Source organism: Gadus macrocephalus, chromosome 7 (genome assembly GCF_031168955.1).
Source record: "Gadus macrocephalus chromosome 7, ASM3116895v1".
NCBI lineage: Eukaryota > Metazoa > Chordata > Actinopteri > Gadiformes > Gadidae > Gadus > Gadus macrocephalus.
Genome location: NC_082388.1, coordinates 24,560,982 through 24,585,720, shown reverse-complemented (window position 1 = coordinate 24,585,720; position 24,739 = coordinate 24,560,982). Strand labels below are relative to the sequence as shown.

Below are 24,739 nucleotides of genomic sequence, written 5' to 3'. Positions count from 1 at the left end.
ACAGCCTCCGCGACGACGCGGACGACCTGGAGGACTTGGGGTTTCCCCCGCCCCCCTCCCCCTTCTTCTCGGCCATCCTGGCCGCCTTCCAGCCGATGGTGTGTGACGACGCAGAGGAGGCCTGGCGTTGCCACGTCAACCAGCTGGTGACGGACTCGGACGGCTCCTGCGCCGTCTACACCTTCCACGTCTTCTCCTCGCTCTTCCAGGTGAGCTGGGGAGCGTCCATTCCGGGGATCATCACCCATCCCCCCTGGGGGAGAAGTGGATGTGTTGTCATTGCTCTGTTTTATTTTTTTTATGTGCTACACACTTTTTTGAACGCGAGGGTATTGGAAGGAGAAGTGATTGATTGATGATCCGGTAGTGAACGAGGTGTCATACCCTCCCTACGCACGCACACGCACGCATGCACGCACACGTGCGCACGCACGCACACAAGCACGCGCTCACCACGTAAAGCGCTTTGGGAAGCTTGAAAAGCACTTTATAACACAATCAATTGTTATTAATTAGTACTAAGTGGAAAGGCAAGGGCTTTTCATTCCTATGTTTCATCAAAGCCGAGTGTTTTTGAGTGGGACCAATCAAACAGACCACTGCCTTAACATGGCGTCCTGCTGGCTCCCAGAACATCCAGGGGAAGTTCTGCACGCTGACCACGGACGCAGCCACCTACCTGGGGGAGGGGCTGCGGGGGATCGGCTCCAAGTTCCTCCGCTCCTCCCAGATGCTGACCACCTGCTCGGACTGCCCCACCATCTACATCGACGCCGACACGGTGAGCCCCAGAACCATGTGACCTGCAGCACCATGTGACCTACAGCACCATGGGACCTACAGAACCATGGGACCTACAGAACCATGTGACCTAAAGAACCATGGGACCTACAGAACCATGGGACCTACAGAACCATGTGACATACAGAACCATGTGACCTAAAGAACCATGTGACCGAAAGAACCATGTGACCTACAGAACCCAGCTTCATGACCTGCAGAATCATGTGACCTACAGAACCATGTGACCTACAGAACCCAGGTCCATGACCTGCAGAACCATGTGACCTACAGAACCATGTGACCTACAGAACCATGGGACCTACAGAACCATGTGACCTACAGAACCATGTGACCTACAGAACCATGTGACCTACAGAATCCAGCTCCATGACCTACAGAACCTTGTGACCTACAGAACCCAGCTCCATGACCTACAGAACCATGTGACCTACAGAACCATGTGACCTACAGAACCCAGCTCCATGACCTACAGAACCCAGCTCCATGACCTACAGAACCATGTGACCTACAGAACCATGCGAGCTACAGAACCATGTGACCTACAGAACCCAGCTCAATGCAAACAGAACCATGTGACCTTTAGTACCCAGCTCCATGACCTGTAGAACCCTGTTTAGTGAAGCATGGTAAACTAAAGAAGAACCGATTCCATTTGTTCTGTATAAATGCGCTCTGTTCGGGGACAGAAGATGGGCTCAGTAATCCGTCTCATCTGGCTTTCAGAGATTAGAAATGTCTGTTGATAATCTGGGGCAGAAATCGGAAGAGCCTTAGCCAGTTCTAATGGTTGGCATGTGTTCAGGAAGAAACGGACCACACACATAGACACGCACGCACACACACGCACACACATGCACACACATGCACGCACACACACACACACACACACACACACACACACACACACACACACACACACACACACACACACACACACACACACACACAAAAACAAACACACAGAAAAACACACACATAGAAAAATACACAAACAGAAAAACACACAGAAAAACAAACACAGACGCACACACACACACACACACAAAAAAACAAACACACACAAAAACACAAACACACACAGAAAAACACACACACAGAAAAACACACACAGAAAAACACACACAGAAAAAAAACACACAGAAAAAAAACACAGAGAAAAACACACACAGAAAAACACACACAGAAAAACAAACACAGACGCACACAGAAAAACAATGTGTTTCCTCCTCTCCAGATCATGTCCTACGGGCTGCTGGAGAAGATGAAGTTCAGCGCCCTGGAGCTGCAGGAGTACCTGGACACCTACAACAGCCGGGAAGAGGCGGCCGTCATGGTACGAAGGGACCCCTCGGCCAATCACAGCTCAGCGGTTCAGTGGGCCTAGAGCTCTGAATGGAGTCCATTCAGTTCCACCCTAGTAAAGGCTTCTGGTGTTCCTCACAACTGTTCCTAACGTAGAATGATCACAGTTCTAAATCTTTCAAAGTGTGTGTACACACGGTTGGATTTCAGCCACTTGAACTCGATTCAATTGTATTTGTACAGCCCTTAATCACAGGTACCGTCTCAAAGGGCTTAACAGGCCATATATTTCTGACATGTGTTTATTCAACTCTGTTGTTGAGGATCTTGGTCTTGGCTGGGGTAGTGCGTACAAGCCGTTATTAGTGCTCTGCCTCCCAGTCACCAATCCACTTGGCTAGAGGGGTGAGCAGAGGTTCATGTGTGCACACACTAACCCACAATGCACCTCTTCTGTAAACACCAGGACTGCTGATCCTATGAGGGCTCAGATGCCACTAGTGTTTGTGAGTGTTATTTTAAGCGTTGTGTCCTTTCACCCCCTCAGTGGTTGAGGAACTGTAGGGACACATTTCCCAGATGCTCCGGCGACAGTGTGGTCACCTGCCAGCCTGGCGAATCAGAGGAAAAGGTTGGAGGATCTGTCTCTCTCTCTTGTCAATCTCTCTCTTGTCAATCTCTCTCTTGTCTCTCTCGCTTGTCTCTCTCTCTCTCTCTCTCTCTCTCTCTCTCTCTCTCTCTCTCTCTCTCTCTCTCTCTCTCTCTCTCTCTCTCTCTCTCTCTCTCTCTCTCTCTCTCTCTCTCTCTCTCTGCTGCCTCTCTCTCTCTGCTGCCTCTCTCTCTCTGCTGCCTCTCTCTCTCTCTCTCTCTCTCTGCTGCCTCTCTCAGTGTTTGCGTCACACACTATTGGAGTTGTTGTTCTTTGCATGTGTGCTTCCTCTGCTGCCTAGAATACTGTGCTACCTTTACCTGGAGCCTATTCCATGCAAAGGCCCTAACCTGTCCTATTTACTTATGTTTTTACCTTCAACGCTCAACGCAATTTAAAGTTTAGAACTAATGGAAAATGTAATGCAGAGGGAAACTCCAAGTGAAATACTAATGTCAATGTAAAGTGCTATTCAGCTGTCTGCGTTCTCACCATCTGCTTAACCAGCGTTCTGTTCAATAATCCCTGACAGCTAATGCTTTGATACATAACCGTAGAAATAATGACGTAACTGCACATGTTCAAACATACTTTGTCAAAGACAACGAACGTCAAAATGAGTCCAGAATGGCCCTCTTGCCTTTGTGTGTTTAACTTTAACATATTTAAAACTAATTGAGCGGGGGCTGTTGTGGACTAATGCCTTGTATTGACCGACTGTGCCCGTACTGGGAGCTCCGTGCATGTGTTTGATTGATGCTCTGTCTTCCTCTCATCTCACTCTCATGCCCTAACCTGCTGTCTCGCTATCTAGCAAATGGAATCTCTTGCAGTAAGTGCTCCTTCTAGTTCCTCTACCTCCACACCTTGTTTTCAATTACTCTTTTTACAGCAAAACGTTTAACTGTTCCTGTACTGCGACGTGTGTGTTTGTGTGTGTGAAGGCATCTGTGTGAGTGTGTGTGCGTGCATGTGCATGTGGGATAAAGCGTTTGTTTCTGTGTGTGTGCATGTGCATGTTTGCGTGTGCGAGTGCGATAGAGCATTTATTTGTGTGTCTGTGTGTGTGCGCGCAAATGTGCGTATGTGCTTCAGCGGCTGTGCGTACGTGTGTACGTGTGTGTGTGTGTGTGTGTGTGTGTGTCATAATCTCATCAGTGTGTCTCTCTGTGTGTGTCTGTCCCCCAGCAATTGGAGCTGTGCCAGCGCCTTTATAAGCTCCACTTCCAGCTGCTGCTGCTCTTTCAGTCGTACTGCAAGCTGATTGGCCAGGTCCACGCCGTCAGCTCAGTCCCTGAGGTGAGAGACGCCGTCCGGTTGAATGGCACCAGATGCACGTGTAGCGGAGTGTTACTCCATCAACGTCTGCGGAGGATTAGATAAGAGACGCACCATTTTGGAAGGACTTTAACACAATGTTTCTTTAATATATTCTTTACCTTCACAACACATATGTATCACTTATTCTACACCTACCGAACAAACTACCTTTGTTACTTATGTTTTATGACAATTTCACTGTACAGAAAGACCACGGGCCGTTAGATAAACACATAAAGCACTACCACCTTAGACTCTGTGTGTCCCGTCCTGCCCTGGAAGGACACTGCAGCAGCCTGCCACGTCTGTCTGTCTGTCTGTCTGCCCGCCCCCAGCTGCTCAACATGTCCCGCGAGCTGAGCGACCTGAAGACCAGCCTGCAGGCGGCCGAGGCGGCGGTGGCCAGCGACCTGGAGCTCACGCACCTGGCCCACGGCCACGCCATCGCCCACGGCCACGGCCACGGCCACGCCCTCACCACCCAGGCGGCCGCCCCGCCCGTGCCCAGCTTCCAGAGCTCGGAGGCGGCCGTGCAGGCCATCCTAGAGTGCCTGAAGAACCAGGAGTTCACCAAAGCCGTCCGCTACATTCAGGAGAGCAGGTGGGTGGGGGGCGGGACCCAGAGCTGGGCCGCGAGCACACAGTGCGGTGAACTTCAGACGCCGTGGTGTTCAGTGGCGACTTAATGAATGGCTGCTCGTCCCAAAGCTTCTAGTGAGCGTGTAAACAATGGGCACAATGGGATCCAACCCGGGAACAGTTCCAGGCTCTGTGTGTGTGTGTGTGTCTGTGTGTTATTCTGTGTGTGTGTGTGTGTCTGTGCGTGTGTGTGTGTGTGTCTTTTTTTGTGTGTGTGTGTGTGTGTGTCTTTTTTTGTGTGTGTGTGTGTGTGTCTGTGTCTGTGTGTTATTCTGTGTGTGTGTGTATGTTTTTTTCTGTGTGTGTCTTTCTCTATGTGTGTGTGTCTGTGTGTGTTTTTCTGTGCTTCTGAGTTCTCCCTAACCGAGGGTCTTGCGTCCCCCCCCCCGTCCCAGGAGGCAGTGGCCTGGTGGCGTGTTCGGCGGCGGCTCGGAGAGCGAGGTGCAGACGCTGCTCAACGCCTTCTTCCGGCACCAGACGCTGGGCCAGACGGGCACCATCGCGCTGGTGGGCTCGCGCCAGGACCTCAGCCTCATCTGCTCCAAGCTGCTGGAGCTCAACGGGGAGATCCGCGAGATGATCCGCCGCGCCCAGGACTACCGCGTGGTCACCACCTACCTCCCCGACTCCAGCGCCTCCGGGACCAGCCTCTGACAGGAGGTGTTGAGTCCCCCCTCCTCCCCCTCCCCTCCTCCTCCCCCTCTCTCCCCTCCCTCCCCTCCTCCTCCCGCTCTCTCCCCTCCTCCTCCCGCTCTCTCCCCTCCTCCTCCCGCTCTCTCCCCTCCTCCTCCCCCTCTCTCCCCTCCCTCCCCTCCTCCTCCTCCTCCCCCCTCCCCTCCTCCCTCCCCTCCTCCTCCCCCTCTCTCCCCTCCGTCTCCCCCCCGGACGGAGCCCACCTCGCCGCCGCTACACAACCCCTTCTACGCCATCTTCTCCGCCGCCCTCCCCCAGCTCCTCCCCCCGCACCCCCGGTGGACGGCGGGGGCCCGGGGCCTCCCCCCCCCCGTGCGTCCGCCGCCTCCCCGGCGGGGCCCCCAGCCGGGCCCCGCCTTGCACCCCAAACCGCCCCCGCGCTAGCGCCGGCTCAGCCGCGGCACGCCGCCGCCGTCGCCTTCCCCGAGCCTCCAGACCTCTTCTCCCCCGCCGCGGCGGGACCGGGCCGGCCCCGCCCCCCCCCCTCGGCCCCCCTCACGCCGACGCGCCCCCAGTATTACGTCAGCGGGGGGTGCGGCGAGCCGCTGCTCCGGCCTCCGCGAGGACGGTCCTCGCCCGGCCGCCAGAGGCCCCCGGCGGCGGCGGCGGCGGCGGCGGCGGCGGCGGCGCTCCTCACCGTGACTTCAGCACCGGTCCGGGGGGCACGCGCCCACCCGCCCGGCGCCCCCGCTGTCCCCGGCCCGGCCTCCCACCTCCCTCTGCTCCCGTTCCCCCATCGCGACGCACGTGACCCGCCCCCCGTCCCGGCCCGGGATGGCGGGGCGGTCCAGACCCGGCCTCCCGCACCCTCCCTCCTCCTCCTCCTCCCCCTCGGCCCCCCGCCGACGTCGCCCCGCCCCCCAGCCCCGGGAGACGCCGGCGGGTGGGGGTGCTGCGGCTGCGTGGAGCCCCCCGACGCACCCTTGTCCCGCTACCTGGGCAAGGTGGGCCGGGCGGCCCTGCCCCTGCTGGGGGCCGCGGGGCTGCGGAACCCCCACCCGTCGGACGTTGAAACCTAAGAAGCCTGTGACGGCGGGCGCTCTGCGACACCAGTGGACCTACAGACCTGACGTATGTGATGGTCCCACGCTGACCAGGAGACGATGACCTATCTGGGGAAACTGCCATGCTGCAGGCAGACCCGGGACGCACAGACTCGTTTTTTCGTTTATTAATTTTTTAGTGGTGGTGAAGTCGGAGCCTAAAGGGGACGTGATGACCCGGACCTGCTGAGAAGGGTGACCTGACGGGATCCTGGACTGGGAGCGAGCTCCTCCGCTCTCCCCGATGCATATCAAAAGGCTCGTGTAGTCTCTGTTGAAGGTCGTCACTCACTGTGGAACCTGCTTCCTGCTCTGATAAAGGAACACACACCCCTGGATCTCTTCCCCACGGGGGGGAAACAGAACTCTTGTCCCGGGGTTGGCTGCCACCACCACAAACTGAATGACGCACACGTGGGGCTTTGGTGAAGCAGAGCCAACCACGGCAGGACGGGGCCAGTGGGAGAACGTTGTGTCCCTATTGCACTAAACGGAGGGTCGTTATGGTTTTACGAAAGAGGAAGCAGGTCGCTGATTCAGGGCGCGTCTCCGTGTACGATTTGCTGCTGTGACAACGGGCCGACCCCACCTTGAAGGGGAGGCCACACGCTGGACTTGTTTGTGTCAACTGCTGGAGAGAGAGAGAGAGAGAGAAAAAAAAGATGTGCAATGCATGACCTAGTTGAATGCTCCTCACTGAAAGACACTGCCTTGAGCCGTTTTAAAGGGGTGCTGTGTACGATAGTGTTCTGTATTTAAAAATGAACGGAAAAAACGGTTTGCTTCAAAATATGTCAACAGAAAAGGTGTTCCACATGCAGAGAGGATACGATCAATAACTTTAATCAATGGAAATAAAACCGCCGCTGGACCGTGTTTGAGCCTATATTGTCAAAGTCGTGGTAACACTCTAGAATACCCGTTTGGATTGAGAATAGTATTTAAATTTAGACGTTGTGTACTCGCCTTGTAAACACGTGTCAAGTAAATCAAAGTAGAAATACTCGCTAGCAAGCCGTAAATGTGTTCCGATTCAACAAGAGGATTAGCGTTCAAGCCTCGCTGGGAAATGTAGTTTAATTGTAACGCTGTGTGATCCCCTTCTATACGTCTGGAGACGCACACACAAACACTAGCTAATACTTGCACAGTGCTCCTTTAAATCCGGAGGACTATCTCTTGACTGAAACACAGAGTTGACCGAGCAGGCGAAGGCGATTCGAAGTGTAGTTCTCTTCAAGCTGCTCTCGTGCTGTTTATTAGTCCTCCATTAGGCTGGTGTAATCGGTGTGATCTTAAAACTACTGTCGTTAGGCGCCCGGCTACACAGGTGTGTCCTGCTGTACTGTGATCCGCGTGCACTCTGGCTAGTCCTAGCGTTATCCTTAGTAAGTTTACAGTACACTGTATAGCCCTCACTGTCCTACACTGTACACAAAGACCCCGTTTGAACAGACACTGTTCACTGTTACTCTCGTCACCCGTGGTGCGTTCATGTCCATGACGATGGCCGCTGTCGGGGCCGTCGTTATCCGTAGCATTTGTTTGTGGGCGCAGCAGAGGGGTACCGGCCCGCCATGAAAGGGGGCAACTGACGCTCGGCACTCGCGTTCAAAGAAAAACTAGTCGTGCTTCTTCGCTGAGAACGTGTTATCGTGATCCCTCGTTTACTGCTTGTACAAAATGTCTCTTTGCCCATTTATACCCGATCTGCCACTCGATTCAAGTTTTTCTATTTGCATTCACTGTTCCGACTCAATGTTAACTGCCATGCATGCGTCCACCGTGTACTGTATGAAGTGTTTGGTATATTTATAGAGTTGTTTTATCTGAAAGATGTTTTTGTATGAGGTGCAAAAGGAGGGCTTTAAGCCCACGTGGGTGAATTTGTGTGCATGCCGAACCAGACAGACCGTGCACATTTTTAATGCTTTTTAGAGTAATGTTTTTCTTTCCCCTCACCTTGTAAATACTTTTACAGCCTTTTGAAAGTTCAGCTGCCATGTACAAGGCTGTTTCAAAGTAAAGATATGTCAAAATAAATCTGTTGAGTTTTATTATGCCTTCGGCAATTTGTGCCACGCTTGGTGGATTCGGCCAACATGAATTCGAACAGCAAGGATATTTTCCCTGCATAACCAGGTTCTTTTTCTTAACGTCGATGTTTAAAGCAACACCTGTGGAAGGTAGTCAACGGTTGGACTGGAGCTAGATACAACTTTAAGCTGGCTTTGATACAAGTGATCATTTGGAAATTGCTTTGTATGGCTTAACCTTGGAGCGATGTTTGAAAAACACTAGGTGAATGACCTTTTACTGCATTGGGTAAAATGTTTCCAGTTCTACTGCATAGCATACAATGTGTTTGAGCACTGAACCCGTCTCAGCGCTTTCTCAACCTAGGGATTCATGCGTCACGACACGAACCCAGATAACATTTAAATGGCATAATTTGCCACCAGGCGCTTTTGTAATGACTCGTTAACACTGTCTGGGTCCTTCATGCAATTAAGCACCAAATCAGTTTCATGTCTTAGGCCCAATCCCAGTTCTACTCCTTACCCCTTCAAAACAAGGGGGAGGGGTAAGGGGAAGGGGTAAGGGCTAGAAATGGGATTGGGCCTTAGTGTCTGAACACCTTAATCCAGGTCACATTTATGGAGCAGTGTGGAGAAGCACATGGCACTGACATCTAAACATGAACAGAAGTTAATTGTTTTTGGCCAGAAAAATTGAGCAAAATGTGTAGTTGGAGAATATCCCCCCCCCCCAAATAATACCCAGTGGATGCATGCCTTCAGCCAACCAAACATCAGGGCCTGTTTACTGAGTGGATCAGCTAATGAAGTGACCCGTTATCGCTACACGGAATTACTGATGACGGATTAAGCCACTTGATAAAGACAAGCACAACTTATTACAACGCCCTTCCGCATACCCCTGAAGGCATGGTTGACAAAGCTCAGTTTTGATGCAATACTTTTTATTATTTTTAAATTTTTCTACAAAAACCAGTCGGAAGATGAGCTCATGTGCTCATGAAGGTCCATCCAAATGCCAACCCTTTGGCGATCCACTGAAGAAATTCAGTCATCAAGTCCGTGCTTGGCCTCAGTGGGAATGGTTTTAAAGTACACCAATGGCTGGGCAGGAGGAGGGTGGAGACAAAAAGGTCCAGTTGTAACGACGCCGGTCTGGTTGCAACGGCCCCAGGCTCAGACCACGTACTTGAAGCTGTGGGTGGCGTCGCTGACCGCCGCTCAGACGATGTACTTGAAGCTGTAGGTCGCGTCGCAGGACAGCCGCGCTCCCTTGCAGCGGCCACACAGATCCTGCCGGTGGGGGCGGGCCATGTTGATGCGCCTGGGCTTCATGTCGCCGCCCCACGACGTCAGCAGGCAGCCCTGGACCAGAACACAGGCACACGGGAATTGTTCAAGGGTGACTGGAGTATATACTGTATGGCAAATACCAAGGTGAAGTTCAAATTCCTATACATTAGTTTCTCCCCCACCATATCCCAGCGTTTGACAAGACAAAGCCAGTATTCTTAATTAACCCCCACATTTAGAAGCAGCATGGAGATCATCATAGGTCTACCTCAGCAGTTGTGGCAGGGAGCTCACCTGCCAGATAATGGATTCCACTTTGTAGGGATTTATTCCCAACTGACACTTCCGGCAGAGCTGCTTGTAATACACCTAAAAGTGGATTAGAAAATTAATTAAGCATTTTGAGTTCGCCATCAGGCGTATTACAAATTAGCGCAACACATTCATCCGCCAACAACACCAGCTAACTGGAAAGTCCAATGCACAAGGGAACAAATAAGGTTTCCTACCTTACTTGTTCCAGAGATGCACCAGACATAAGCACTCTCCCACCGGATGTTACACTTTCTGCAGTGGAAATGGCCATATCTCTGCTCCAGGAACTAGGGAGCATTTAAAGGAAACAGGTGGAGAACCGCAAACACGACACCAAAAGTCTTGTAGAAAATGTCGGTGAAACTCACCTGAAAGTTCGACCCCTTAAACGCCTGATGCGGGGAGTTACCCACGTTTACGGAAGGGTCCTTCTCGGTTCCAAGGACCTTCTTCTCGCCATCCACTAGTTCCACGGATCCGTCCCGCGCTTCATACCCACTGTCTTCGCTGCAGCTCACCGACTTCCGGAAGTTTCTGCGGTCAAACACCGGTGAGTAGATGGAGAGGGGTCGGGAGAAGCGCACGTTGTTGACTGGCGTGTTGAACGGCGCTTTGCCCCCCGGTGTGGGGCAGTGTGGACTCCTAGGAGAGCTGGCGCCCCTCTCCTGGGAATACAGCGTTTTGGGGCCTAGCGAACACTGAGTTATCTTCTCAACTTTGAAATTCACTTGAACGCCGCATTCTTTAGTGTCTGTCTTCTTAAACCCAGGGCCGACGTACGGATGCACTTCTGATAGGATCACTTTGCAGAGTTCCAGGTAACTGAGGCCACTGGGGGTCAGAAACCGGCCGTCTCTCTTTCCCCATCCACCGTGGATGAACGGCACAGCGCCAGGGTGGTTGCCAAAGAAGATCTTGCCCATAACCTGGGGCCCATACCCCTCCATTATAACCCCATGAAGAAGTCCTTCGTGCCCGCCTTGTGGTTTATAAGCGCCCGCGTGCCACTAAATTGGTGCGTTTTAACATTGATTGGTTAATTGGCTTAATAAGGGCTTCTATTTTCTGCCCGACTGTCATTGTCTTCTGGCCAAAGGTAGTAGGCCTTATTCTAAACGTAATATAATCAAATGTTTAAAAGCTTATAAATCGCTTCATTAATCGATTTCAAAAGGTTTGTCATGTGTCAAAATATCCCAATTTCAAATTTGGTTCAATTGGCTGGCACTGTTCCAAGCAACAAGGGCCCCCTAGCGATAAGTGAAAGTCGGTTAATTTTTCACAATTAGATTTTGACGTAACATGATCGCAGTCGAACGCAAATATGGTCGTATGGACTGTTTGTTGATTATACCATGTCTTTATATTATACACACATCGCGTTGCCCGCATGCTTCGATAAAACAAGTAGCCATTTTTAATGCCTCACTTAAAAAAATAAAACAACCAGTGAAGCTTCTTTTTTATATTTAGCCTTCCCCGCTGCTGTTCGGCTGTGATTGTCAACAGCCAACGAGCACCAGCCGAGAAAGCAGCAGCCATGGAAGCTCTGGCGTTGAATGGGATCATAGTGTTCCCAGACAGCTGCAGCAGACGTAGTACCCGCCGCTGGCTCATAGGGGGCGCTACGCCCCCACGGATGGCAGGCTGCCCATGGGTGCCGAATCTATACATGTTGGCGCCATTTTGGAGCTAGGAGGGGGAAGAGAGCTGCAGAAGAGAACGCGATTGATCACAGTTCATCTACACAGGTATGGAAATACACTAATAAACACACGCGGTTTGATAATTTTTTTAATTAACAATAATCGCTGTCTTTGTGTTGAATGGCGGGTTGGTGTATGCTTCACCCCGGGCCCCACGGGTCTCCCGAACCCGGTCGGGGGAGCGCTGCCCGCGTCCATCGCCTGTGTCGGGGAGAACCGTGTCAGATTCATAGCGCTGCATAACCGGAGAGTTGGGCGCAAAACGGTTAGCAATATGCTAAGCTAAATGACTTCCCAGATGCTTCGGCAGAACCAGGGCTCGTATTATCCGCAACGTCCGGTCGTAGTTAGGGTACCCCTGTGGTATTTTAGTAGGATCTGGATGCCATTGTGTCTTAGCTTCTTCTGTCAGCAGCGCTGTGTGCTATCACCGTGAGGGAGAGGGTGCTAGCCTAGCGGGTTAGCTCTCTGGGTTCTCCAGCTAGCCTGCTAACGGGATTAGCCGCGGCCAGCAGCAGAGCAGCCGCCAGGAGAGGTCTAGCCCCGCCACGGCCTCGACGCGCTCCTGCTGCGGCGTAACAGGGTCCCTGTTTCGGGGTCTGTCAGGACCACATGGAATCCTGTGTGTTGTTAAGGGTCCAGTGTTGTGGGTGCAGCACTATGGCGTTTATTGTGGCCCCAATGTGTTCATCAAGTCAGTGTTGTTTCTTGGCCACTGTGTGTTTCCATGGGCAGAGTAAATGCGTGATGGATTATTTGTGGACAACTGGTACTGCGGCGATCACGGGCTAATTGGCCAAACCAACTGCTGATATGGAGAATAGCGTCTTAATAAGTTGTCTTCTTATGAAGTATTGGCTGATGCTTCTTAGAGTAGTTTGACACGTAGCGCGTTGACTTGTTTACCAAGGTGGCCATCCTCTAGTCAGGATGTCTAATCACTAACTCGTGGGCATTCACTGGCATCTGTAACTATGAAATATGCAAATGTTGTTGAATCAAACGTTAACTATGATGATCATTCCTTATCCCAATAAATGCAAAAAAACGATGTCCTTCTATTTGTAGATGGGGGAAAAAAAAAAGACAACATTGTTAGATGGTGATTGACATCCCTATTGTATATTGGTCTTTAAAATGTGATGTATAATGCCAAATTCCCAGATGATGTCTGAAATGTGCTTGCTTTATCAGCCAGGCAGCTATTACATACAAAACTATTTGTTTTATAATGATTAATGCAACAAACATTTGAACAACTTAAAGCAGAAAATGATTTCAGTGTCGATGTGACTGTTATTGATCAGATCCCCAACGTTTTCTCGTTCTATATGGACAGAATAACATGAATTTACTGTGGATCTACGATTCCCGGTCAATGTCTTTTCACGGGTATTCTTTTGCTGTAGTTGTTCCTGTAGAATCACTGTTCTGTTGCACTGCAGGTTTTAGATGCCAAAAATAGCTGCCATGTGTGGTGCTTGGTGGTGCTTGATACCCCAACATGGCTCGCGGCTACCTAGACCTCCAGCTCTGCGAGGGTATCCCCTTCACACTGTAACTCAATGAGTGGACTACTTTACATCTAGTTATCGCACGTAGCATGTTTGTAGACAAGAAGTTTGTGTAAGACTGCTCCTCGTTTTGCTGGTTGGATTTCTATCTCTTTGCTTCGTTCCCTGCTGAATAGCTTGGGGCAGACGCTTGAATGAATGTGAATGAACATCTTTTATACATTTCCCCCTGTTTAGTAAGGTTAACATGCTGTTGGTTTTTATTGAGGGACTCAAGGCCAAATGTATTTTGTTTAGTTGAGAAACCCAAAAAGCTTTGAGGTTGGCGGTGTCAACACCTATTGCTCTCAGATAGCATTTGATTATGACACAGTTATGAGCTCTTAATACGGGTGTTGAATCCGGGGGCTACTAGTCAATAGTGAAAGCCATATGTGTACAATATATGCCTAGTAGTTTATGATATTGACGTGGTGTTATTGACGCAGATGATTTGAATACACGCTACATGTTTTGATATTCTGCATTTCCGTGGTGCTTTAAGAAACGTTAACGTCTGTCTTCGCTCCATCGGCTTGGACTGGTGCGTTAAATTCCAAAGTTTAACAAGCACAGCCCAATTGTTGCATAATTGCAGCTGGTGGCTTGCGTTCCAGTTTATTGACAGTCATACTCGCGTAACTGTGGTTCCCAGTAGGGGTCTGTTGGCTCACTGGGTCAAAGTTCCTTGGACAGAATCTTACCACTGGTGTATCGTTGTAAAATCATTCAGCCTCTCTGGTCCATGTTAGCCTGATTTAACGGGGAGTCTTTTGATATTTATCTGGGTCCTCTTCCATCCTTCTTGTTTCTCCGAGATTAAAATGAGATTGAATGCATACAATAACGCAATGAGAGTGCAATTCCATTATTCCAAAAATATTATGTTCATAGTCATTTATAGACCACAGACTGCACTTCGTACTGACCCTACATGCATGTATAAACTATAAAATATTAAAATACAGTCTTGAATAAAATGAAATTCAAGAATACAGTTTTAAAAAAAATCAACACTATTCTACTCATGATTCGCCTGTCGGCGCTCCAGCTGCCGGTTTATCAACCAGAAGTACGTTGTCCGATTGGTCTCTCTCTGACCCCCAGGCTCTCCAATGCTATACTGTGATTGGTTGCCACAGTGATCTGTATGTCTGTTCTGTGATTGGATTGGTCGGGGACAGATAGGCCTCATCCTGTGTGTGTGTGTGTGTGTGTGTGTGTGTGTGTGTGTGTGTGTGTGTGTGTGTGTGTGTGTGTGTGTGTGTGTGTGTGTGTGTGTGTGTGTGTGTGTGTGTGTGTGTGTGTGTGTGTGTGTGTGTGTGGAAAATGGTGGCAGGGAAATATTGGTTATGCGGCTGCCGGCTGGCCCTCCTAGCCAAAGCTCTGCAGAACTAGTGACCCGGAGAGTTTCCTGAAGTCTTTGGCGATATTCAGAGAGCAGCAGGCAGGCAACAGGACACTACCTTCACTGCTCCTAAATCAGACATGAACGAGCACAGTCAACACTTCTAGGGGCACCACTAAATAAAACAGACACAGCGTCCAAAAAGAGGGGTTGAGAACAATTTATTTCACTCCTGCAATAAAGAAGTTATATTTGGCTGGTCCCTCTTCTATTTAAGTGATGAATGAATAATGGATGAGGAAAATAAAAGAAGCATAACTCTCCGTACCAGGGTCCATCATCATTCTCTGAACAGATTTTTCAACGGATCCTTGAGTCTCAACTGTATCTCGTCCAGGTTCTTTTGTTGCTTCGTATTTTGGACCATTTCCTCGACATCCATCTTCACGCCCGAGCTTGAATTCTCAATTCGATTCTGTGAGCGTTCTTGTTTGCGGTCTAACAAAAGTATACCACGGTACTGTTATGTTGGGAACAAAGCAGTTCCGGGATTTCTCTCGAGCCACTCCGGTTGGTGGTGTACTCCGGTTCCAGGGTTAACACGGACAGACTCCAAGTGGGACCGGCGAATGCATTTGCAGCTGCCGCTCAACTGTCGGTGTGTTAAAAGCTTTACATCACGTCCTGACACTCCCGCTTCCGTCTGACCCTATGTGTTGGGCTTTATAGCATCTTATTTGAAAGGGGAATCATCACGACGTAACAAGTGGAAAGATCCTTCACTGATGGACCGTGCATGAATTCAGCCAGAGCCTAGTAATCAATGATAGTTTCTGATGTAATCGTCCTATAGTTGCTGCTCAATACAAACGATCATTACAGGTCAGTTGTTGGCTAATCTCGGACCCAGCAGTCCGACAATGCTAGAGCCGAACTTCTGGGGGGAGGCGGTACAAAGCCTGGGGAGTTAACCAGATACAGTAAGGGGCGGGGCTAGGCCAGGCCTGGTTTCCTGCTTCGTTACGGGAAAGTGCGCAGTCACGCGAGGTTGAGGCGTAGAGAAGGAGTGCTAGTAAGTATGAATAGGTTGGCCTGTTTACTAGCACTGTACGACGTATCATTCCAGCCTTGGCATCGCGATGGGCACATTAGTCCGACTGCAGAGCCGTCGGTGTCAAAGTAAAGGCACATCTATCTATCAGGGTGTGCTTAGCTCAGGAGGTAGAGTGGGTTGACTTGTATAGCCTTCCCATGTCAAGGTGTCCCTGAGCAAGACTGACATCTAACCCTAACTGCTCCTGAAGAGCTTGGTGTCGCCTTGCGTGGTTGACTCCGCCGTCGGTGTGTGAATGAACCGTTGTAAGTAGCTGTGGATAAAAGCGTCTGCTAAAAATGTAAAGTAATTATCTCGAACACGTTATGCTGGAACGCTTTTGCTGCTTGATACAAAGGGTAAAATCGCATGGTACCCGTCGTCCATGATTCGGAAGATGACACTCGCCTTTGCAAATAATAATAATAAAAAAAAAAAAAGCTAATGATAAAGATTAGGACGTTTGTTTATTAGTTTTGATTTCCCACAATACATCACAGGTCGCTTGAATAAGTGAACTCCACAGTGCTCTGGTGAATAACGCACTAGACGTGTAGATGAATCCATGGAGTGTACTTGGGCATCCTCAAGAGAGAGCTGCCACGGGTACCTCAGCCCGACCGGACACCAAAGGCGCCGCTAGACCACTTATCCTGGTGAAGGAGCCCCAGGGCTGAGCCTCTCTCCGCTCACTACAATCTCACATCTCAATTTCAACAAGCTCCCACGTCTGGCAGTTTAATTTGGATTAATTAATGATTGATGACGGCAAAGGGATGGACTTTTGTTTTCCTAATCCACAATGTCTTAGCAACGCAGTTCAACACAGAGTACAAGCTGAGGTGCGGACTGGTTTGCCCACGTCTGTGAACTGCAGCACACACGGCAATCGGTTAGTATCGGTGTGTTATTATATAATCAGCAGTGTCAGTGTTGAGGTGATGCTAATACTACGGGAACAGAGTAAGACGGCCGTTTGGCGGGCTTTGGCGGCTCCACGCTCATGCTGAGGTGAATGATGGGACATGACAGGCTTCACCATCTCGCTGTATTACGGATATGGTGGAATCGGTCCCAGTCAATGGGTGGGCCACTGTGCCTGAAAGACATGCAAAAGGTACAGATAATGCGTACAATAAAGGAAACAAAATTCAGTTTAGACTTTGTGTCTAACCTTTACCCCTTTTTGAAATATTTTCATCTACCACCTCATAACATTACAACCTTCCCAGGTTCAGTTTTTGCCCTTTCAGCTCAAGCAGTGGTTCAGCAATAGTGTGCTATGCTAGGGAACTTAATTCATCAGATTGTATAGCAAAGATTCCATATATAAGAAACAATCGGTAGATTGTTTCTTAGACTCAATGCACGGAAATGTAAGCTAATAGTCAATTCATTTTTTCCTTAGCGCAATATATATATGCTGCAAAGAACAGAAGTATTGCAAAGTCATTTTGCTCCAATATTGGACAGCCCTGGTTTACACAGTGTTCATTAAACCTTTTGCAGACACCCTGCTACAGTTTACCGCTGTTGGCGGAGTTGTTTGCCAATTACACGATTTGCGATCTCCACCTCCCAGAAGAAGGTGAAATGCACTGTTCACCAAGATTTGAGCTGGTCTGTCGTCAGACTAGATAATAATCTAAAGTCTTTAGAATCTTTAACTGAAGTCTGATTTGTGAGACAAGTTGTTGGCCAATGCAAAAAATGGATACACTGAAATGATGATCTGCATGACCTCATTCAGTAACCTGTGATGACCCAAACGACCCGCATTTAACTGAGCCATCCATAAATCTATAACCGACACCTCCGACGTGTTACTCGCACATGGTGTGGTGTGTCTCTTTTCAAATTCCCACAGACGTCGCGGGGAACGCGCCTGCTGTCTGTGTCAAACACATTGATGAAGAGCGACAACCCAGTCAGCGGTTAATTATGTGTGGGTCCGATCCCTACCCGTTGCAACTCGCCCTCCTCTGCTCCCTGCTTCGTCTCAACCCTGGCCCTACTCACGGTTCAGTTACATGCCCGATCATCAGTGATAGAATTAAACACTGATGCGGTTATTTAATTGATCGGTCTGCAGCCAAACCTGCAGATCTGCGGTCAGAGTTGTTCAGTGGGTGTTTTTTTTATAAATTTTTCAGAATTGCATTTGAAGGTTGTATCAGCGATGCTAGGCCAAAACATGAATGATCACATTCAGCTGATCTTTCCTCGCGATCCGCTAGCTGCCCGCCCAATAAGCAGGCCGTCAAAAAAACGCGTCTCTGTGCTCGAAGATCGTACACAAAAACAAATGGTACTACCAACCACTGCAAACCAAAATAAACAGTATTCCAACTAGGGATGGGCATTTGAAGAAATTTTCTTGATCGAGCATCGCTAGAGTTATCGATCAATTATCGATTAATCATTAACTTTTTTCTATGTTTTTTTTCTAATGTTTTTATCAATGAAATCTTTATTCCAACAATAATGTATGGGCCAAAATTAATACAATACAGTTAACTTGAAGACCTACAACTGTTTAACAGTTTTAAAATAATAAATACAGGCATTATAGGTTATAGGCCTATGCGGCGCTCGTAAAGTCCGAACAATGCGCCTACAGGCGCTCTTAAAGGTTTGGAAACGATTCAACAAGACTAAATCTGTAGCCTATTCCAATTACAATAAGTAGCGAACTTATCGGACAACAATAATCAAACAAAGGCAGTGGGCATTAAACTGTATAACTGTTATGAAAAAAAAGGGGGGGGAAAGGCCGACATATAATGCCTGCAGCCGGCGCGCGGAAAAGGCTCACAACAAAAAGATGAGCCACCCATTTACAAACAATTGCATGAACTAGTCTATCTAAAAGCAATACCTTATTGAACATATATAAGGCTGGACTTGTTGCTAAAATATCACAGTTTTGGCAAAATGTAACGACTCCAAGAGGCACCAAGCGGAGCGAGAGTCAACACATTAAGAAAGAAAAGAGCGACTCACATACGGTGGTGACTGTCGTCCATAGCATACAGTAACTCCAGCCTACATATTTTTGTTTAGGAATATAAGCATGTTAACATGCTCGGGGGTCAGACGCGAACGCAGCCTTGTAACTGTCAGTCCAGCAGCAGAAAACACCCGCTCTGACGGGACCGAAGTTGCGGGGATGCAGAGGTATTGTCGCGCTAACTTTGACAGCCTGGGGAACCTTCTTCCATTCACTTTCCACCAGTCGGCAGGGTTATATTCAATTAAATGCTTCAAGACTCACAGTATGCAACACAACGTCCTTTTAATCGATAACAATATAAATTGATCGACGCATTTCTTAACGATCAATTATCGAGCATCGATTAATTATGCCCATCCCTAATTCCAACCATCCAAACACTGACAAGGGGTGGGTGTTGCGGCGTTTTTGCGCTGCGTTCATGATAGTTTTTACTGGATGCACGAAAGACAAACAGAGGGGTGAGCCGGCTGCTGATATAACCTTTAAAACAATTAAGTTGTTAGTATAATAGATCTCCAGTGCATGGCACACATGCCATCCGTTTGTAACTGGGATCTCCTCCCACTCAGTTTATTTCTTTGCCATACCTCGATTAGATAACATGTCTACTTTAGGAGCTGGCAGAAGCAAAGTGGGCCTTTACTGAACCCTGGAGGGTGGGGAGGAGACTGGTGCTAAGCTTGGCACCTGTTCTACAAAGTGTGGCTGCCTCAACAATGTTGCCCACACAGGTGTGTCTCGCGCCCGGGGCCCGTGGCACCATCGGGACCATGCCCAGAACAAACGCCCACTGATGTATCGGCAAACCAATGCTTCTTCACTTGACAGCAAAGATAGTTTTCACTACAGTAGGGCTTTGACTTTTGCCCAAAAATCATATTCGAAGTTTGTTTGTTTATTAATATTAGTATTCGAATATATTTTGAATATTTATTAATAATATTTTGACCATTAAATGCCTTCAGTAAGACCTGGGCTGTTTCCCAAAGTGAAGGCCGCAGCCTTGCTAGGACGCGTCCTTGCTAGTCGCGCACTATGGAGATGAGAATAGAGTGCTAGCTCGAGTGCTTCCTAGCGTTTGTAACGTTCAGACTTTGGAACGACTTGGTAGTGTGGAAGCGCTTCCGCTTCCGCTTTTTAATACTGCGTGTCCGCTTGTAAACACATGTGCGCTTATGAATAAAACATGGCAGCAATCAAGCTGATCGATATTTATTTGACTTTTGTCTGTTATGAATGCGGTTATGTCTCCTTCGCATGGAGCCTCTTTGGGGAAGTCACAAAAGCTTTGTTGCGGTTGATAGAATCGTCTTTATTAAAAGGAATATCCATTCAATTTTTATAAAACTAAATGAAATTGTCTGAGAACTTAATTCATGCATCACATTTACAGTACGTTTGATTACTATTATGCAGGGGGAAAAAGACAAAAAGAGATGATAAACATGTATTTATTGGATATATTATTTAACTGATCTGATTCATTCATTCATATATGCCTACAATCTACCAGTCGTTTGAACACATAAGTATATCATATAAAATACAATTATATATGTTCATTAAAAATTACAAACATTGCAAATGATCGGTTGTGCATTAATTTTACAACATTGGATAGTGGCACTATCCCTTCCACCGGTAAACAAATGTTTGCGCGCCACCCGGCGCACAAAAGCCTCCGTTTGCTGGGCTGACCCTAAAAAAAACGATTCAACACAAACATAAATAGGTATACATAAATAATGTAATCTTGTGAGCGAGTAAATCGACATTGGTGACAGTGGTGTTTAACACCAGCTACATCCATGCAAAATATAGCAACGTATCATTAAGTTGCAAAAACGTTTGAAAAGTGGCACAGGTCTTTAGGCTTGATTATTTGCATTAACATGATGAATCTATAAAAAGCAATACGGCACAAAATATTTCTGAAAACTAATATAACTTCACTTCATTTGAACGTGTACTGCGCTGCCATTTTCAAGAACCCGTCCAGTGAACGCAGAGGATTGTGGGTAGTTTTGGCTCGTCTAGGATGCAGCGATGCATCCTTGAAAAATCTCGGAATTCTCAGAAACAAAGGACGCAAAAATGGCGCGGCTTTCGAGTGTCCTCAACATTGGAACAGTGCTTGTCGGCGTTCTATGACGTAGCGTCCTTAAAAGGGCGGCCGTTGAGCATGCTTCCTTGACATTGGGAAACAGCCCTGGATTGGGCATCGCAATGTTTGTTTACCTGCGTTGCTATGGTTACCGGTCTTGCGTGTTCCAACGGTTTATTAGGTTTCTAATAAATCGCTGTCTGATCAATACTTCATTCACTGCCTCTTCCGTGGTCATTACAATATAATGAATAGACTGCGTCGGGTTCTCCGACGTCTCTCCCTCTTGGCCTGCCCATAACAGGTTTGAATATTATGGGCTGCCTAATATTCGTTTGAATTTTGATTTGATTTTTTGATATTCTAATTATATTCGAATAACGAAGTTCGGAGTCAAAGCCCTGATGGACAGGTGGGTGGGTGGGCGGGCGGGCGGGCGGGCCACGCGAGACATGTTTCACATCAGCCTCAGAGTGGCGGCACCATATTGGAGCAATAACTGCACTGCACGGCCTTCCTAATTGTTGCCAAGTCGTTTGTTTTGGCTGAGAGGGGATGAGTAAGCGGGCGGGCTGCCTGCAGGGTTTCAATGCAGGGGAAAAGGCCTGTAATGGAAAGCGGACAGATGGCCGACCGGCTTTAGAATGAAGGCTGTGTATGGGCAGGAGTCTGGTGAAGGAGTTCGTGCTGTGATACAGTCACGAAGCCGAGTTGATGCTGCATCACCGAGTGTGCATGATGATGGGACATTTGGCTGGAGATTAACCATGCAGCTGACATTTAAATTGTTCATCAGAGAGTTTAAGTATGAAGGGCCCCCCCACATTGGTGCACAACAGAAGAATATCTATTAAACAAGCACGGCAAGCCAAGAAGACTTTGGCAGCAGATCCCCTACTGGATTTCCCTCTTTGCACCCTCACTACTATTTTCCTGCCTTTCTCATCATTTATTGAATTCATTGGAGGCAGTATTTGGTTTGGGTGCAATCTCGGTGTGAGGGCAGTGGACTCTGTTTAATTATGAATGAAAGGCAGCGTACACTTTCTGAGCAGTGTGAATTACGAAGGCTGGAGACGTATCCCTGGTTCAGCGTGCAAAAAACCACTGCCTGGTGATTACCCCAGTGAACACGCCACTCAACACACAGTTGCAGACCTAGACTGTAGACTCGACTATGACCAGAGCTTGGAGCCCTGAAGAGTGTAGCCCCCAACCCTCCAGATTCAAAACGGGTGATGTATTTTGTTATCGGAGCTGAAGTTGAACATTATGTAAGATGGTTTTCATTCCTCCTTGCCGCTGCTGCTTCTCGTCTCCCTCCCTCCCTCCCTCCCTCCCTCCCTCCCTCCCTCTTCCCTCTCCATCCATCCCTCTCCTCCCTTCTTCTTTCTCTCTCCTCCCTATCCTCTCCCCTTCCCTCCCTCCCGCCTTATTTCTCCTTCCCCCTTCCCTCTCCTCTCTCCTTCCTTCCCTCTTCCTTCTCCTCCCTCATTCTCCCTCCTCTCCTTCATTCTCTCTCCTTTCCTCTCCTTCCCTCTCCTCCCTCCTCTCCTCCCCCTCTCTCTCCTCCCCCTACGCCCGGTGTTATATAGTAGCATGGTGGTTAGCGCTGCGGCAGAGCGATACGTGTTGGTTTCCAGCCCCCCTAGGGGGTTCTATCTGGACGGAGCGTGTCCTCATTCAGTATGTTTCCTCCGGGATCTCTGAGGACGCACACTTTAGAATGAATTAAATCTTCACTAAGGCGCCGGCCTCGGATATGAGGTAGCTCGCCCGGCCTCCTGAAGTTGCGATGCTGAGTCACTTGGCTGTCGGCGACGTCCTCATGTTATGATGAGGAGCCCAATGTCGGCGACGTCCTCATGTTATGATGAGGAGCCCATTGTTGGTGAAGTTACTCATGTTATGAGGGGCCCAATGTTGGTGAAGTTACTCATGTTATGAGGGGCCCATTGTTGGTGAAGTTACTCATGTTATGAGGGGCCCATTGTTGGTGAAGTTACTCATGTTATGAGGGGCCCAATGTTGGTGAAGTTACTCATGTTATGAGGGGCCCATTGTTGGTGAAGTTACTCATGTTATGAGGGGCCCATTGTTGGTGAAGTTACTCATGTTATGAGGGGCCCATTGTTGGTGAAGTTACTCATGTTATGACGAGACCCATGTTGGCGTCTATGTTAGCTGGCGTTGGTGCCGTGTTGGCGTCTATGTTAGCTGGCGTTGGTGCCGTGTTGGCGTCTATGTTAGCTGGCGTTGGTGCCGTGTTGGCGTCTGTGTTAACTGGCGTTGGTGCCGTGTTCAAGGATTTAGGGCCATGCCATCATAACAATAATGATGGTAGCTTCTTCAGTGATTGATTGATGCTAGTTTGGGTGCCTTTTTAAAAGATTCTGGCGTTGGATATTGGCGTGTTGATGTTGTTATGTTGTGTCTAGGCACTGAGATGTGATGTTGTTATTATGTCGTGTCTAGGCTCCGAGATGTGATGTTGTTGTTGTTGTTTCTAGGCACTGAAGAGCTGATGATGTTAATGTTGTTGTTGTCGTGTCTACTGTCTAGTCAGTGCGGCGCTGATGTTGTTGTTGATGTCACCAGGCACTGAGGAGCTAATGTTGTTGTTGTTGTTGTTGATGTCACCAGGCACTGAGGAGCTAATGTTGTTGTTGTTGTTGTTGTTGTCACCAGGCACTGAGGAGCTAATGTTGTTGTTGTTGTTGTTGATGTCACCAGGCACTGAGGAGCTAATGTTAATGTTGTTGTTGTTGTTGTTGATGTCGCCAGGCACTGAGGAGCTAATGTTAATGTTGTTGTTGTTGATGTCACCAGGCACTGAGGAGCTAATGTTAATGTTGTTGTTGTTGTTGTCACCAGGCACTGAGGAGCTAATGTTAATGTTGTTGTTGTTGTTGTTGATGTCGCCAGGCACTGAGGAGCTAATGTTGTTGTTGTTCTTGTTGTCACCAGGCACTGAGGAGCTAATGTTAATGTTGTTGTTGATGTCACCAGGCACTGAGGAGCTAATGTTAATGTTGTTGTTGATGTCACCAGGCACTGAGGAGCTAATGTTAATGTTGTTGTTGATGTCACCAGGCACTGAGGAGCTAATGTTAATGTTGTTGTGGTTGTTGATGTCACCAGGCACTGAGGAGCTAATGTTGTTGTTGTTGTTGTTGATGTCACCAGGCACTGAGGAGCTAATGTTAATGTTGTTGTTGTTGTTGTCACCAGGCACTGAGGAGCTAATGTTAATGTTGTTGTTGTTGTTGTTGATGTCGCCAGGCACTGAGGAGCTAATGTTGTTGTTGTTCTTGTTGTCACCAGGCACTGAGGAGCTAATGTTAATGTTGTTGTTGATGTCACCAGGCACTGAGGAGCTAATGTTAATGTTGTTGTTGATGTCACCAGGCACTGAGGAGCTAATGTTAATGTTGTTGTTGATGTCACCAGGCACTGAGGAGCTAATGTTAATGTTGTTGTGGTTGTTGATGTCACCAGGCACTGAGGAGCTAATGTTAATGTTGTTGTGGTTGTTGATGTCACCAGGCACTGAGGAGCTAATGTTAATGTTGTTGTTGATGTCACCAGGCACTGAGGAGCTAATGTTAATGTTGTTGTGGTTGTTGATGTCACCAGGCACTGAGGAGCTAATGTTAATGTTGTTGTTGATGTCACCAGGCACTGAGGAGCTAATGTTAATGTTGTTGTTGTTGTTGTTGATGTCACCAGGCACTGAGGAGCTAATGTTAATGTTGTTGTTGATGTCACCAGGCACTGAGGAGCTAATGTTAATGTTGTTGTTGTTGTTGTTGATGTCACCAG

At 48.4% G+C, this 24,739-nt stretch overlaps 2 protein-coding genes across 2 annotated transcripts in view; one reads left to right on the top strand and one right to left on the bottom strand.

Moving 5' to 3' along the window:
• Window positions 1–8,507, top strand: part of LOC132461430 (protein furry homolog) — a 56,090-nt gene extending 47,583 nt beyond the window's left edge. Inside the window, 8 exon segments of the mRNA XM_060056516.1 lie at window positions 5–209; window positions 632–781; window positions 2,039–2,137; window positions 2,654–2,737; window positions 3,570–3,587; window positions 3,944–4,054; window positions 4,411–4,676; window positions 5,110–8,507. Of these exon segments, the coding sequence (XP_059912499.1) occupies window positions 5–209; window positions 632–781; window positions 2,039–2,137; window positions 2,654–2,737; window positions 3,570–3,587; window positions 3,944–4,054; window positions 4,411–4,676; window positions 5,110–5,368 (1,192 nt within the window). The 3' untranslated portion in view covers window positions 5,369–8,507.
• Window positions 8,508–9,416: 909 nt separating this feature from the next.
• On the bottom strand, window positions 9,417–11,090 carry zar1l (zygote arrest 1-like). Its single transcript, XM_060057547.1, has 4 exons — window positions 10,466–11,090; window positions 10,292–10,384; window positions 10,077–10,151; window positions 9,417–9,854 (listed from the first exon to the last, which is right to left on the bottom strand). The coding sequence occupies exons 1-4, from the start codon at window positions 11,042–11,044 to the stop codon at window positions 9,711–9,713; spliced, it is 891 nt and encodes a 296-aa protein (XP_059913530.1). The 5' UTR covers window positions 11,045–11,090; the 3' UTR covers window positions 9,417–9,710.
• Between the last annotated feature and the right edge of the window lie 13,649 nt (window positions 11,091–24,739).

What these genes read in the sequence shown, in the direction of transcription:
- zar1l (XM_060057547.1), bottom strand. Translation starts at nt 11,044, where the DNA reads ATGGAGGGGTATGGGCCCCAGGTTATGGGCAAGATCTTCTTTGGCAAC. An exon ending in TTAAGGGGTCGAACTTTCAG is followed by an intron (nt 10,385 to 10,465) that starts GTGAGTTTCACC and finishes AATGCTCCCTAG; the next exon opens with TTCCTGGAGCAGAGATATGG. An exon ending in TGGAATCCATTATCTGGCAG is followed by an intron (nt 9,855 to 10,076) that starts GTGAGCTCCCTG and finishes GTTCTGGTCCAG; the next exon opens with GGCTGCCTGCTGACGTCGTG.